At 32.5% G+C, this 17,957-nt stretch overlaps 1 protein-coding gene across 3 annotated transcripts in view; it reads left to right on the forward strand.

Moving 5' to 3' along the window:
- Nucleotides 1-17,957, forward strand: part of Tsen34 (tRNA splicing endonuclease subunit 34) — a 269,041-nt gene that overhangs the window by 111,985 nt on the left and 139,099 nt on the right. Inside the window, exon 6 of one of the 3 annotated variants that reach the window (XM_085823677.1) lies at nt 12,170-16,716. The exons of the other annotated variants lie outside the window; for them this stretch is intronic. Within the exon in view, the coding sequence (XP_085679803.1) occupies nt 12,170-12,360 (191 nt within the window). The 3' untranslated portion in view covers nt 12,361-16,716. Of the gene's footprint in view, nt 1-12,169; nt 16,717-17,957 lie in introns of those variants that run through there. 3 annotated transcript variants of the gene reach the window in all.

Genomic DNA, 17,957 nt, shown 5'->3' on the forward strand with positions numbered 1-17,957 from the left:
AAAGCACCCCACTTATTAGATATTGATGGTGACACATGTCACACCACTAATAACTGTGCAAAAAAATTTGCTTCATGTTTTGATAGATACTTAGAAGATTTATTTGATGACATCTATTTTGATATGAAAAGCTGCAGTAAAAGAGAAAATTTTTTCAAAATCTGTGAATCCCTTGCCATTAAAAAACTTAAGCCCTTGAAGAGACCAGACCATAGGTGGGTGTACATTTTATGTGTTTTAGAAAGAATCAAAGATCTGTGGGATGCTCTTATTGCATTTTATTTTCACTACTTGGATAAAACTGATAAAGGGGATTATTTTTCTTATGTTGAAACTGTATACAATAAAAGAAATATTTCTGCAGCTCAGAAAAAAATTGTTGAAGGGGTGTATTCTTGCTTGCATTCCCAACAACTCACAAAGGATGCTTTAGCTCGGAAAAAAAAGAATACTAAATGCGTTATTTGTTATGCAAAACAAAACTTTATTGCATATGGCATTATATTCAGCAGTATTACCAGAGTTCAACACATATATTAAATTATTTGAAACAAAAAAAACCGATGCTTCATTTAATACATTCCAGTATTTATCAATTGATGGCAAAATTTTTCTCTTTTTTTTTATGAAGCCAGAAAATATAGAGTGCACAACTTATAACGATTTATTAAAGGTTGATGTCACAAATCCAGAATTCCTTCTACCTAGCAAAGTAATATTTACTGGTGCAGAATCTTCCACTCTCCTGAAGAAATTATCAAAAAATCATCCAATAGCAAAAGAATTCCAAATTTCTCTGATGAAAGCTTATACTAATACAGCACAGTATATGAAACAGAAATTACCCCTTAAAAATTCATATCTAATTAGTTTTACAGCATTAGATCCAGAGCTAAGACCAGTACAATATTAGCTTTTGAAAAATTATCATCTTTTATGTCCCATATTTTTAGTGATAATGAAAAGTCAAAAGTAGAAGCTGAAATAAGGTTATACCAGAGTGATATTGATATCACCAAGGAAATGCTCTACACATCTGATGAAAGTGGAAATCAAGTCAAGTGTACAATTGATAAATATTGGTCTAAAGTTTTTAATTTAAAAGATGATTTCACAAATGATTATAAGTATCCTACATTGGCTAAATTGTTAAATACTAATTGTTTGTTGCAAAGTTTAACCCAGGCTGCATGTTTGGTTTTTGTAATTTTCTAGGTTCTCTTTGGAAAGGTTCTCTATGAAAGCATCTTAATCAAATAGCTCCTATGTTCAAATAACCAACTAACCTAGTTTAGTAGTTTAATGGGAGTAACAGGAAAGATACGGCGCCAGTAATTGAATTGCTCTTACAGTACGCTGTTTCTAAACTTAGGTGGTCATTCCTTAATTAAATAGCCCACAAGCGGCCGAGCGGTAAAAATGCTGAACACTGGTAGTTCGGTCTGAGGTTCGAATCCTACAAACTGGCTGGCTGCATGGGCATTTTCGTGGTTTTCCCCATGTGTAACGTATATACGAGCCAGTTTCTCTTAGAAAATCCTCCACGAAGGAATCCCTCCCTTTAGGCAGATAACCATCGTGTGCTTTGCCATAATTAAATAATCCAATCCAATCCAATCCTTAATTAAATATAATTGATTTGTAACTTCTACTAGAGCTGACGGTAAGAATTGAAGTGTAAATAAATAATATCGTGTGCAATCTTGACTAATATAAAACTTAAAATATTTGCATAGAAAAATATTTCTATTCAGACAGAAAGCTTTTTGAAATATTTGCAATTACTTTATAAGAAGGATTTATTAATAACCGTAATAATTACTTATTATATTACTGATGTTCAGTTCTTGACAATTACATTCTAAATTAGAATTTTAAAGATATAATTAAAATACGCTTTGCAGTTACTTTATAAGAAGGATTTATTAATAACCGTAATAATTACTTATTATATTACTGATGTTCAGTTCTTGACAATTACATTCTAAATTAGAATTTTAAAGATATAATTAAAATACGCTACGCACAAAAATACATTTTAGGATAAAAAATTAGGTGATTTTTTTTATGTTTTAAAACTTCTTAAATTCATTAATAAACATCGTATCCTCGTCGTTAATTGAATCCAGAATGTTGGGTGTCGTTTATATAATTATTCTTACTTGTCCACAGAACCTGCTGACTTATCCAGCAATTAAGTAGCTGCAGATCATTTCTACATAACCATTGAACTTCCATCAATTCAGTCTCTAGAGGGTTTTATGTTTATATCACAATTTGACTTTTATAAAAATGATTATTCTAAATCTTGTGTTTCTATAAAAATATACTGTGCTTTAAGAATGTGGAGGATAGTATCTGCTGCTCTTGCAGCCACTTCAAAAGCAGCAGTTTGTTTAGAAATAAATTTTGCAGTTAATGTCATAAAATATTTTCATAAAATTCCAATAAACGTTAAATGAAAATTCTCAGTTTTAGACAATTCGATTTAAACGAAGTAAAGTAGCAGACGATAAAACGCCGAAGGTAAAAATTTACTCTTATTTTTTTAAAAAAAAGGAAGAAAGAGACAAATTAAAAACATTGTTAAAATTTGAATACTATCATCTATAATTTTAAAAAAAATAGCTTTTCATATAGTATTAATAAATATTTATTACGCCTTATTGAGGGAAAAAATTTCATATAATTAATTCTCCGTAAAATTTTACTTGAAATTTAAGGTTAAAAATAGCTGTGGCAATTCAGTGTAACAAAAATCCATAGATCACATTTGGCGTTATTATCGCTCAAAAAAAAGATGCCAAATTTCAAAACGCGAAAATATGTAAATTCGTGTATATCTTAGAAAATTTTGAATAAAAAAGTCTAATTTTTTGCAAATATGCTTAAAAATACACCTACTTTATGATGATGGTAAAAATTTTTTAGGTTATAATTCAAAATTTTTTTCGAAAAATTTATAAAAATTATTTAAAAATAGAAATTTAAAAAATAAAACACAAAAAATGGGTAAATTTTATTTGGAATGAACCTAAATTTCAAAATGTGAGAGAAAAAATAAAAAAAGTTTAATAAAAAAAGAGATATTAATAAATATTTGCCATATTCAATTAACATTGAGGAGCTAAAATTTTGAGAGCTAATATTTTAAAAACTAGTCGTACGATTTTTTACAAAACTTGGTATTCTGGCATAATTTGAGTCGTAGAATCGAAATATGGAAAAAAATTGGTATGTTATTTCAGAAAAAGTCTGATTTTGTGTCAAAATACCTATGTTAGAATAGTGCTATATATAAATCTAATATATATCCTAAGTCGCGCTTTCGAGACATAAAGAACGCAGTTTGAATTTTGTCAATCAGCCCAGTAAAACAGGAGATATAGCACTGTCCCCCCCTTTTTTTTTTTTTTTTTTTTTTTTTGAGCAGTGTAAATTACAGTTAATATTAACATAATTTCTGTCAAATAGCTTAACAAATTATTGCAGAAGAGATGTAAAAGTTGTATTCGTTTTGATGAGAAAGATCATTGGCATAAAATATCCACTGGACAACTAAAGATGAATATATTTTGAAAGGACATGTTAAAAATCTTGATTGTCCAAAAGACTTTGACGCTACAAACTGTAAAATGATATGATAAAAAAGATTTTTTTAATCGTAAGTTAAACAGACAAAATATTTGCAATACATAATTGAGTCTATGATTAAAGTGCAATTTATAAGTGAGAGTTACTCTAATTGCTAATGTTTCTTCTCTCTCGCTCTCCCTTCTGTATATTTAATTCATTTCCTTGTGTGATTTTGATGTTTTCCACTTACCTCTGTCAATATTGTTTAAATTTTGATTAATATATGAAAATATTGTGAAGACCCAGGTGAAATATTTGTCTGTTAGCCAGTAGTTTTTTTTTTTTTTTTTTTTTTTTTTTTTTTTCCGCTTCTTTTCCCTGTACTTTTATCATTACATGAGAAAGTTTATCATATTCAAAATTTAGGAACATAATTCTGCGATGTGCAAGGATACTAATTCCTTCACATGCTGGTGATAACAGTTTAGTAATTTTAGGTGTCATTAACTATCAGGTCAGTCCTTGTAAGACTCCAAAAGGTTTGCAGAAATTCAAAGTATAGATATAGGAAATGAAAAGTTATAAATGGAAGTGTATATGAAAAATAAATTTATGTCATGTTGTTAATAAATTATACTAAGATGTATAAGAGAGAGAAATTTATATATTTTGGTAATGTGTGGGCAAAAGTTAAAATTAGAGTTCAGTCAAGAGTTTCAGGGACAGTAATTAAACTTATTTTTAATATTAAGCCTTTATTTATGTAACATAATCAGGGGCAACTTACATGCTTGATGAAACATAACACATTAGCTACACTCTAAACATAAACAAAATTTTAAAATAGGTATGAAGCATCAGCACCACATACACACATTTTAAGCACATTGAATTAAAACTAGAAAAGCAGAATCTGCTGCGATGTTGTGGAGAAAAAATAGCTAATATATGAAAAGGTGGAATTTATTTCAAAAAGGCCTTGAAAGTAAAAAAAAATTTTTTTTTTTTTTTTTTGTTGTTGTTGTTGTTTTCTAGCCATTTAAGGAATGCTTTTAATAGCTCATTAAATATCAGAATCTTTCGCTTTAACAGTGATCTACACATTTTGGTTGTTATCGTTTATAATTTTAAAAACTTCATATTTAATCTTTCAGCTTATTTAGTAAATTTAAAGGTTAGACGATATTTTAGGAAAGCTATGTAATTTTTGCTTGTTATATATATTGCTCTCTGTTTACCTCTTTCATAAATGGGTGCGGAAATTGCACTGCAGACTCATTAAGAAATCAATGCCGCCATTCAGGACAAGACATTTATTCCTACTCACTACACATATATTATAAATACAGAAAAACGAGAAAGATTATCCAGCGTCATCTCTCGGTGGGCAGTGGATGTCATAACACTCTGGGCCCCCATGACATTGTCAGCTCAACTAGAAATATAAATATAAAACATAAAAGAAATAAATCAATTAGTCATTTACAGGAAGTCTGACCAGTTTATGTATTGGTCTTTTCATTTCACTTGAAACAGTTTTTAAGTTGAAAACCTTATTCTTTTGTCAGTTCCTGTATAAGTATAAATTACTTTTGCCATTTTCCGCTTAAGAGTGGTGGCAAGTTTTCATCCTTGATTAGCACCAAGTCATTCACACGTAAATCGGCACTGGGAAGTTTCCACTTGTTGCGCATTTGTAACTGAGTTAAGTAGTCTTTTGACCACGATTTCCAAAACGATTGGGAAATCTGTGTAACTATTTTTCAACATTCACAGATGGGCATTTTCTCATTTGTAACATCAGGCTTGGGAACACTTTTTAACTCGGAACCAATGATAAATTGACCCGGTGTAATGACAGAAAAATCATTTTGGTCCTCAGAAGCAGCTGCTAAAGAATGGGAGTTAAGTATGGCTTCAATCTCCACTAGACACATTAAAAATTCTTCTTGTCAGAGGATCTGTGATCATATGACGTGTCTCATGTGAAACTTTATCGATTTAACAGCACCCACCCATAGGCCACCAAAATGAGGGGATGATGGAACTTTCATTGTCCATTTAACGCCTTCATTGGTCAACTAAGTCTCAAATGCCTCTATTGTGCATGCTTTTAAGTAATTCTTTGCATCTATAAAAGTGCGTTCCACAAGCACTGAATATTTCAGTTCGCTTTCCTCGTCGTCCGATGAATCGTTTTAGAGCTGCAATACATGCCTGAACACTAAGATCACTAAGAAGTTCTAAATGAACAGCTTTCGTTTCAAAGCACACAAACACACACACACATACATTTTCAATGGTTTAACTCCTCTATCATGTTTAGGGCTGATCAAAAATGGTCCTGAAAAGTCAGTACCAGATCTAAGAAATGATCTTCCGGGATTCACTCTCACAGAAGGTAAGTCAGCCATAATTTGTTTTGAAAACTCGAAACAAAATCTGGGACTGATTACGCGCTCTCTTATTTCTATGCGTATTGCAGTTTTTACTCCTATAATCCAATACTGTTATTTCATCGCAGAGTTAACTAATTATACTCCTGCATGCATATAATTAAGATGATAAAATGGCACTAATAATTTTGTAATAGGATGATTCTTAGGCAATATTATTTGATGTTTCACAGACTCTGGTAAGCTGGCATTTCTTAAATATCCTCCTACACGTAGTATGCCATTGTTGTCTAAGAACAGATTTAGAGAAATTAAAGAACTTTTCTTTAACGCTCTCGCTTTCTCTAAAGTAGCTATTTCCTTTTTATAATATGTTCTTTGGACTAGTTTGATTATAATATCACATGCTTCTTTTAGTTCACTTTTTTCTAAGAAGGGTGTCAAAATCCTATCCCTCCTCACATTTCTTATAAACCTTAAACACCAAGCGACAATTCTGCATTTTGCTCCAAACTGAGAATTTGTTCCAAAGCTGCTCAACTAATTCCAACTGAACTACAAAACATTTGACAGAGTTTTTTCTTTGCTCTCTTAGTCTTTCCACACTGACTACATTTGGTAACCCTCTAACTCACTGTTTAGGCCAACTCTCAAAACTTTTCCGAAGCCAAATTATACCTGACTACTATTTTTCATTAAATACCAACTTCTCAGCCGAGATTCCTCTAGTAAGAAAATTTGTAGGATTATCATCAGACAGACAATAGTACCAATCACTTGGACTCAATCTTTCCTGAATTTCCACAATATGGTTGGCAACAAACTGTTTCCATCTCTTCGCACTTCCCTTCACACAATGCAGCCTAATACAAGAATCACTTCAAAACACTATTCTTCCAATTTTATCCTTGAAAACACTCTCAAGGTAATTTCCCACCTCTAGCACCTATTACCATGGCCATTAGCTCCAACTGTGGCGGTGTTGGTTTTTTTAATGGTGACATTCTACTCTTCGACATTGTAAAGCGTACTCTCTAACTCGCATTACTCTCACACTATCTAAAATAAACAACTGTTTCATAAGCACTTTGTGAAGCTTCATGAAACACTTGTACTTCCGATTGCTCATTCTCACAATCCAGAAAACAATATTTCGGAATAGTAACATCTATTAGTTTTCCAATTTCGTTACACCACATTATCCACTTTGTTGCAAGTCCTTCGGCAATTCTTCGTCCCAATCACACACTCTCTCCCAAATTTCCTGTAACAACAATAACTTTATCCATATCACAAATGGTGCACTCAAACCAATAGGATCAAAGATTCTTGCAGCTGTTTGTAAAACACATCTTTTAGTGCATCACAGTATTTTCTACGAATCCACCAAACCCTTCACCTCCAATGATAGCTCATCTCTCTCAGGATTCCAATTCAACCCTAGGACTTTCAGCTGTTGAACTACCACTATCTCGCTGACACTAAATCCATTTTCTATCTGCAATTTTTCTAATTCTTTACTGCTTGACCTCAGTTTCCTCAAATTAAATCGACCACTCTTTAATATTGATACAGCATCCAATGACAACTTAATGATTCTCTCACTCTGACTCCACCATAATATAAATCGTCTACGTAAAGTGACGAAATCAAATTTGCAAATGACTTTGGTTTACTTTTCTCTCTTTATATATATATATATATATATATATATATATATATATGATGCTTTATTGTAGCACTCAAAATGAAAGGGAAACTTTTACATCCAAATGGTAGTCTTTTTCATTCTCATAATTTTATATTCTTCACTAGGGTTATCTGAGTACCAAAGAAATTTTAAGAATTTCCTATCTCTTTCAAAAATTTTTGTCATTTAGAAAGCTTTCTCCATATCACCATTTAAACACTATTTTATAACTACGAAATTTTAGAATCAAGAATATTTGGATTTAAATTTGGGACAATTTAGAAACAATCACTTAAGATTACCTTTAGATTTTTTAACTACAGTTAAAGACTATATGAACTTTGGTTGTTTCATCTTCCCTAACAACTGCTCTATGAGGCATAAAATACTCATGCTCATCTCTCTCACATATCTCAATAACTCCATTTTGGTTTTGGTCATTTATTATTTCCCTGTACTCATTAGCAACTCAATCATTTTTTTAAAAAATCCTTTCCTAACTCATCAAACTGCTTTTTAGCTAAAAATTGATTATTTTCTAATTCATCGTAGCTAAACTTCCATAATAAATCAGTTTCATATCTCACATTTATGAATTTAAAATTTTTCTCAAAAATATCTATCAATGCTTTATCAACTACATTTAACTCTTCTTTTGCTTTAACTCTTAAAGCATCAAGCTCCCACAATACCTGAACATCTGAAGCAGCTACACAAAAATTCGCTGAAAATGCAGTCTTAACATATGGCTTGCTAACAACTTGACTTCCCTGTAAAGCAAACCTTAAAATCGTTGGCACGCAAGTAATTTCCTGGTTTATTTTTTCGAAACAAGAGGCTTGAATAATCTGCCAAAACACATTTGCCCCAATTAATATCTCAATGTTTATATCACTGTCACAGCACTCGGCTAAGTCTAATCTGCGGGACTGCATAATATTTTGTACTTAGTCATTTGGAACAGAAAGAGATGCTGCTGTAATAGTATTGGCCACTAGCACTTTATTTTGAATATACTAATTATAGTTTTAAGCACTTTGCAAGGGACTTCGTACACCAACTTCTTTCAGAGCCTTTGCATAAAATTCGCTTCGTTTTATTGAATTTTGTTTTAGCAACAGAGCGAACATATACACTGCAAGTGAGTAACAGCACAGATGATTTATATATTGGGCTTGACCTTGACAATTAAGTATTGCACTGAGTTTGTTCAGTGCCACCGTTCTCTACTTTCTAAAGAGCTTTATTTTGCTTAGCGAAATGAAACTTAGAATGATGAGCCTTCCCTCAGAAACAATTTCTGGTTCTACACTTTTTCACATTACACTCTTAAAAAAAGCATTTGAAACAAAGGTTATTTTGTTAAATAATTTCAACATGCTCATTTACTGAAAGCCACACCATTGCCTATTTTATTATCGTTACCTGCAAATGATTTTGCAAAAAGGGATTTTGGTTTCTGTTTACCTTTTGATGACAAGTAAATATTGCATTCATGACCTAATGTTTGGGGTTCGAACCATATTTGTCCCTGTTTAACTGCTATATGGGTCATCAATTCACGATCACGTTTACTGAATATTTTATCCGAAACCATAAGATCATATAACGATTTAAAATTTTTTACATGTCTCAACTGACAAAAATATTCAAAATATGCACTTAACCTTGATGCAAATTGTACAAAGTTCTCAGATGACAATTTTTGCATAGAACGAAAAGGATTTAAGGGCTCTTGAGGAGTTGGCTGAAATTCCTTTAAAATTATGGGCTTAGTTTATCATAATTATTATATCTTCTTCCTTCGCATAAACCATTAAATTAGTGACCTTCTCTCCCAAAATATTTAATAGGATTTCTGCTTTTAAATCTTCAGGTACTTGTTTTGTAAAAGCCCTTTCAATTGATTGGAAAGAAAGCTTAAAGGATTCTGCTTTAGTAGGTACAGAAATTGTTAATATTTTTACACTTTAATTAAATTTGAGGTGTCGGTGTCCGTCTCAACATTTAGATTTTGTAGTATGTCTTTCCTAGTGTTAGCTAAAGCTAATTCCGCTTCTAACTGAGAATTTTTATTTTCTCTAACTCTAGTACGTTTTTAGATTTGTATTTTCTCTAACTCTCATCTAATTTCGTTTTCCAATTTTTGTTTCTCACTTTGCATTTTCTTTTCCTCTAGAATATTATCAATAACATTTTGCACAAATTCAGCATAATTTACATAAACTTCTGAAATTTCTATTAAAGTTTTCAAAGTAACAATTTTCTCCCGCTCAGAATTACTAATCTTGACTCCTCCGCCACACATCTTTTTATCTTTTTTTAATGATTTAAGCAACTTCAGACTCATCTTAATTCAAAGAAAAATACAACAACCCTGACTTGACAATTATAACACAATGAGCACAAAAATGAACACATCAAACTCAACACAGACACTATCAGCTCAAATTATCAGGTAGGAACACCTCAATACACAACACTAATAAACAGGATTTAACACTAAATATTATGTCAACAAACCGAAATAACTACTCACCATAATCTTCACAGTGGAACCATCATCTTCACTTTCGATTTCCACGCAACACATATCGTCAAATCACCACACAATTTTTTTTACACAAAATTTGACAATACACATTATCACCACCTTATTCTCACCGTACCCCACTCCTGACACCAAAAAATGTTCACCTCTTTTGTAAAGGGGTACGAAAATTGCACTCCACACTCATTAAAAAATCAACACCGCCATTCAGGACAAGACATTTATTCCTACTCACTACACATACAATACAGAAAAAACAAGAAAAATTATCCAGCACCATCTCTCGGAGGGCAGTGGATGTCATGACATCATCAGTTCAACTAGAAATACAAATATAAAATATGAAAAAAATAAATCAATCAGTCATGTACAGGAAGTCTGACTAGTTTATGTATTGGTCTTTTCTGAAACAGTTTTAAGTTGACTGACCTTACTCTTTTGTCAGTTCCTTTATAAGAGTAAATTACTTTTGCCATTTTCCACTAAGTGGCAGCAAATTTTCGTCCTTAATTATTACCAAGTCATTCACACGTAAATCAGCACTGGGAAGTTTCCACTTGTTGCGCATTTGCAACTGAGTCAAGTAGTCTTTTGGCCACAATTTCCAAAACGATTGGGAAATCTGTGGGACTAATTTCCACCGTTCACAGACGGGCATTTTCTCATTTGTAACTTCAGGCTCAGGAACACTTTTTAACTTGGAACCGATTATAAAGTGATGTCTTGGCAGGCAGTGTATGTCATAACTCTTTTCTTCGGTCTGTAGTGCATTTTAGAAGTTTTTTAATCTGGCCCTACATTTTTCAATAGTGTTAAACAGCATTTCTCTTGTCAAACAAAGAGGAAATTCCTGCCACAATTTGTATTTTACCAGTCTAATGAAATTGGCAAAAGCCACCAACCTCTTTTTTTTTTTTTTTTTTTTTTTCCTACTAAACTGTTCTGTTAATTTGGGAAATTGCTTTGTAACTGTAACTGAATTTTGTAATGAATAAGCACCATCTAGCATGCAGACCTTTAACATAGTGTCGATATTTCTTATAATTTTATTGCATATAAATGAATTGTAGTTTAGTATAATAACTCAATATTAGTGATGTTTTCCCATAATTTTGTGGTGTTCTTTAGTCAAATTCAGGCTGAGCCCACATCATTTCCCATTTTAATCAGTAGGAGTTCTGTTATATTAAATTGTTTTTAAGAGATAGAGCTTACCCTTGTAGTTACTTTGCCTAAAATGATGAACAAAATTATTATATGTACCAATGGCAATTTAGCTATGCTATCAATGTCTCTTCTATCAATATCATTATTACATTGCATAACATATTCAGGTTGATGTTTTAATAGTAAAATGAGATTGTTAACCACTTGCGCTAAAAAGACGTGCCATGCACGTCAATAGGCATTTGTCGCAAAAACGAAAATAACGTGCTGCACACATTGCATAACAACGAGATTGTTTATTTCTCCAGTTACAGCTATGTATTGCACTCGCAGATGCCGAGCACCATAAATGAGACACTTTACTGCTTGTTATATTGTAGCGCACAGCACTGCAACCGTGAAGTTTAGTCGTAGCACAAGTGGTTAAATTGTCTTTTTATCCCAGATTTATGACTTTTATCTCTCTGAACATCTGTAAGATGAAATAGAGTAATGGCTGCAAAACTGAGCATACCAAGATCTTTGTCCCTATTTCAAGCATCTTTCTAAGTAAAAGGTGATTCTTTTTTATTGGATTCTTGTAGAACTTGGTTGACAGCATGCCTTGATGTATTTCCTTTATGGACAAATTAAATATTAATTGACAAAATAAAATCATTTGACCTAAAACTGAAATGGTGTCTGAATATTTTTTATAATACAGAGTATAAAAAATTCATTGAAGCCTATAATTTCTTTTGTTGTTTTATAAGTCTTCTTAATGGAATCATAATTTCTTCTTCCATTTAGGTGATCCTCTGAAATATCATGCTTTATATATTGTGATCTGTATAACTAATACAACTGAATTTCAAGCTACTGATATTGTTACATATGGCAGACTAGGCCATCAAGTGAAGAAAACTGTTGTATTAGCATCATTAAATGAAGCTGGAAATATTGTGTATATATCTTTAAATTGGGCTCCTGAAATTGCCTAACTGTATAATAATTTTATGAATTGAATAATTGTGGTTTATAAATAAAAAATTGTGTGTGTATTACAAAGAATATGAATTAGGTTCTCTGCTTCCTATAAGTATCTTTTTTTTTTATTTTAGTTAGAAATTAAAAGTTACATAAAAAATACAATTATATTAATCTTGTGACTGGTTAAAAATTTTAAATATTAAAGCTTGCCTTTTGTTTATTTAGCCTCATACCAATTAATTTCTATTATGCTCCAGGAGAAAGAAAAAGAAATATGCTGTTGATTTTTAGATGCATTATAATGAAGAAACAAATTTTTGATTTTTCAGAGCAATGTGATTCCACGCAGAATAAGAATACTGTTTTCATTCAAAGTTCTTAATCCTAAATATTTATTAGAACCTAAAATTTGTATATTATGATTTTTTTTTTTTTTTTTTTTTTTTCAAAAGGAATTCCTATCCTTTTTAATAAATGTATAGTTTCACCTTTAACAATTACTTCTCCATCTTGACCTTCTACTTCAGATTTTTTTCCCTCTACTGTATTTTCTGCTCATGAGGCAGTACTACTGTCTGCTGATTTCGATAGCATACTTTATCAGTTAAATCATTTTCCCTAAGGCTAGATAACAGCTGAGTTGAAACATTTTAACACTGATAATTACATCCTGGATTCAGCAACTATTCGTATCTACATGCATGTTTTTATGCTTTTCCCTAATACAGTCAAAAGTCGTTAATTCGGACACCCATAATTCGGAATGATCTATAATCCGGACCTCAAAGCTAAAAACTTTCTGCGCATGCGCCGCGTTGACACATGCGCATAGGCGTTTACGCGTGCGCGTAAGACCTTTACGACTGCGCATATGCGTGTGCGCAAGTGCAGAATACGTTTTCGCGTGCGCGTTTTATGTATAACGGACGGTATAAGCTAAAATTATCTAATTATCTATTTCAGTTAATGTTGATGATTGCGTTGTTCCTTAATCTTCGAATTGGATCCGGTTTATTATTTTTTGCAGACTGTAAGAGCAATTTTATAAAAGTAAACTTGAACTTTCGATTATGTCAAATAGAATTTCCGATGTTGGAGCTCCCAAAGGATCTACAAAACGAAAGTATGTTTCGATGTCCATCAAATAAAAAGTGGAATTGCTGCAAAAAATGGATAAAAGACATGAAGAAGGTGACAGAGAGGTTAGTGAAAACGAAAAAATTTCGATTCACAAGTTAGTCGGTATTCTCGGCACAGCAATTACGGGACTTGAACAGCGGAACTTTGTAAATTAACAAGAAATTATGTCTGTTTATAGAATTAAAGAGAAAGTATTATCACATAAAACGAAGCAACTTAAACAACTTACATTGAAAGAAATGATTAATAAAGTAAACAAATAAATATTAAGCTTTTCTTTTGTAAATTTTGATACCCTTTAGATCCTAATTGTTCTTTATTTCATGAATTACGGTTTCATATTTTTAATTTTAGAATTTCTGCATGCCATCTTACGAGATTTAAACTGATGATCTAGTATCCGGAAAAATCGATAATCCGAATCGCCGAAGTCCCGACGAATCCGGATTAACGACTTTGGACTGTATAATAAGTGCAAGCCAATTCCCCTTAAAAGTTTTCCAATTTCTTCTTCCATTTAGGTGATCCTCTGAAATACACTGACTACCAATAAGTATTTGGACACCTGTGATAGAAAAGAAAAACTAATTTTATTCAAAATCAATAGTTGGTAGAACCTCCACAAGAGGTAATTACAGCGTGGACCTTCCGGGGGATTCTTTCCACAAGTCTTTGTATGACAGCTAGTGGTATTTTCTTCCACTCGGCTTGGAGAAGACATAGCAGTTCCTTCACCGATTTTCCACGGGTAGTGCACCCCTGAATTCGGCGATGCAACTCGTCCCAGAGGTTCTCGATAGGGTTCAGGTCTGGACTCTGGTCAGGCCAGTCTATTTGATGAACTCCATTGGCACCATACCAAGCCTCAGTTAACGTCAAAACATGACAACTGGCATTGTCGTCCTGAAAGTAACAGGGGTCCAACCCGTAAAACTGCCACAACATACGAAGCACATTGTCATCCAGAATAGTGCAGTAGGTATCGGAGTTGAGCTTACCATGAATGGGGACCAAGGGTCCCAGCCCATACCAGGAGAAACACCCCCAGACCATAATTCCACCTCCGCCGAACTTGACTGTTGGCACAATGCATTCTGGCAGGAGACGTTCTCCAGGTAGACGCCAGTCCCAGACCCTGCCATCCGTACCGTAAAGGGTATACCTTGATTCGTCACTCCAAAGAACCCGTTTCCACTGATCTACGGTCCAATTTCGATGTGCTTTGCACCACATTAACCGAGCAGCGCGGTTGGACATTGTGATCAAAGGCTTATGGGCAGCAGCACGACCATGAAAACCAAGCAGATGTGCTTCCTTACGGATGGTATTCATTGAAACAATACTCCCGGATGATTGTTGAAACTCCTCGCGGATGAGGGCCATCGGTTGGGTGCGGCTCTTCCGAATTTCGCTGGACACTCCTCTGTCTCTATCTCCCAGTTTTGTTGGTCTGCCGACTAGGGGCCCATTCCGACAATCACCGCTCACCTTCCACTTCTTAATCACATAGGCCACTGTCGATTTTGGGTACTTCAGATCGCTAGATCCTTAAGGGTATAAAAATATCCATGTAATATTTTTATACCCTTAAGGATCGGCCACATTTGTAATACCCGATAAATATACCTTTGATGATAAGTATCTTTTTTTTATTTTAGTTAGAAATTAAAAGTTGCATAAAAAATACAATTATATTAATTTTGTGACTGGTTAAACATTTTAAATATTAAAGGTTGCCTTTTGTTTATTTAGCTTCATACTAATTAATTCCTATTATGCTTCACGAGAAAGAAAAAGAAATATGCTGTTGATTTTTAGATGCATTATAATGAAGAAACAAATTTTTGATTTTTCAGAGCAATGTGATTCCACGCAGATTAAGAATACTGTTTTCATTCAAAGTTCTTAATCCTAAACATTTATTAGAACCTAAAATTCGTATATTATGATTTTTTTTTTTTTTTTTTCAAAAGTAATTCCTATCCTTCTTAATAAATGTGTAGTTTCACCTTTAACAATCAGAGAGCTCCGAACTGCGAGGCATCTTGCATGCGACTAAAGCCGATGCTGTTTCCTACACAATATATACCGGCGGAATCCGTGACGTACCTTAGGACCGCAGATATCGTCATTTCCATAGGTGTCCAAATACTTATTGGTAGTCAGTGTATCATGCTTTATATATTGTGATCTGTATAACTAGTACAACTGAATTTCAAGCTACTGATATTGTTATATATGGTAGACTAAACCATCAAGTGAAGAAAACTGTTGTATTAGCATCATTGAATGAAGCTGGAAATTTTGTGTATATATCTTTAAATTGGGCTCCTGAAATTGCCTAACTATAAATTTTATGAATTGAATAATTGTGGTTTGTAAATAAAAAATTGTATGTGTATTAAAAAGAATATGAATTAGGTTCTTTGCTTTCTATAAGTATCTTTTTTTTATTTTAGTTAGAAATTAAAAGTTGCATAAAAAATACAATTATATTAATTTTGTGACTGGTTAAACATTTTAAATATTAAAGGTTGCCTTTTGTTTATTTAGCTTCATACTAATTAATTCCTATTATGCTTCACGAGAAAGAAAAAGAAATATGCTGTTGATTTTTAGATGCATTATAATGAAGAAACAAATTTTTGATTTTTCAGAGCAATGTGATTCCACGCAGATTAAGAATACTGTTTTCATTCAAAGTTCTTAATCCTAAACATTTATTAGAACCTAAAATTCGTATATTATGATTTTTTTTTTTTTTTTTTTTCAAAAGTAATTCCTATCCTTCTTAATAAATGTGTAGTTTCACCTTTAACAATCAGAGAGCTCCGAACTGCGAGGCATCTTGCATGCGACTAAAGCCGATGCTGTTTCCTACACAATATATACCGGCGGAATCCGTGACGTACCTTAGGACCGCAGATATCGTCATTTCCATAGGTGTCCAAATACTTATTGGTAGTCAGTGTATCATGCTTTATATATTGTGATCTGTATAACTAGTACAACTGAATTTCAAGCTACTGATATTGTTATATATGGTAGACTAAACCATCAAGTGAAGAAAACTGTTGTATTAGCATCATTGAATGAAGCTGGAAATTTTGTGTATATATCTTTAAATTGGGCTCCTGAAATTGCCTAACTATAAATTTTATGAATTGAATAATTGTGGTTTGTAAATAAAAAATTGTATGTGTATTAAAAAGAATATGAATTAGGTTCTTTGCTTTCTATAAGTATCTTTTTTTTATTTTAGTTAGAAATTAAAAGTTGCATAAAAAATACAATTATATTAATTTTGTGACTGGTTAAACATTTTAAATATTAAAGGTTGCCTTTTGTTTATTTAGCTTCATACTAATTAATTCCTATTATGCTTCACGAGAAAGAAAAAGAAATATGCTGTTGATTTTTAGATGCATTATAATGAAGAAACAAATTTTTGATTTTTCAGAGCAATGTGATTACACGCAGATTAAGAATACTGTTTTCATTCAAAGTTCTTAATCCTAAACATTTATTAGAACCTAAAATTCGTATATTATGATTTTTTTTTTTTCAAAAGTAATTCCTATCCTTCTTAATAAATGTGTAGTTTCACCTTTAACAATTGGCAACGGAGTTAAAGTAATTACTTCTCCATCTTGACCTTCTACTTCAGATTTTTTTTTTCTTCTACTGTATTTTCTGCTTATGAGGCAGTACTACTGTCTGCTGATTTCGATAGCATACTTTATCAGTTAAATCATTTTCCCTAAGGCTAGATAACAGCTGAGTTGAAACATTTTAACACTGATAATTACATCCTGGATTCAGCAACTATTCGTATCTACATGCATGTTTTTATGCTTTTCCCTAATACAGTCAAAAGTCGTTAATTCGGACACCCATAATTCGGAATGATCTATAATCCGGACCTCAAAGCTAAAAACTTTCTGCGCATGCGCCGCGTTGACACATGCGCATAGGCGTTTACGCGTGCGCGTAAGACCTTTACGACTGCGCATATGCGTGTGCGCAAGTGCAGAATACGTTTTCGCGTGCGCGTTTTATGTATAACGGACGGTATAAGCTAAAATTATCTAATTATCTATTTCAGTTAATGTTGATGATTGCGTTGTTCCTTAATCTTCGAATTGGATCCGGTTTATTATTTTTTGCAGACTGTAAGAGCAATTTTATAAAAGTAAACTTGAACTTTCGATTATGTCAAATAGAATTTCCGATGTTGGAGCTCCCAAAGGATCTACAAAACGAAAGTATGTTTCGATGTCCATCAAATAAAAAGTGGAATTGCTGCAAAAAATGGATAAAAGACATGAAGAAGGTGACAGAGAGGTTAGTGAAAACGAAAAAATTTCGATTCACAAGTTAGTCGGTATTCTCGGCACAGCAATTACGGGACTTGAACAGCGGAACTTTGTAAATTAACAAGAAATTATGTCTGTTTATAGAATTAAAG

Source organism: Stegodyphus dumicola, chromosome 9, assembly GCF_044657685.1.
Source record: "Stegodyphus dumicola isolate Sdum_Otavi_A_Nest chromosome 9, ASM4465768v1".
Classification (NCBI taxonomy): domain Eukaryota; kingdom Metazoa; phylum Arthropoda; class Arachnida; order Araneae; family Eresidae; genus Stegodyphus; species Stegodyphus dumicola.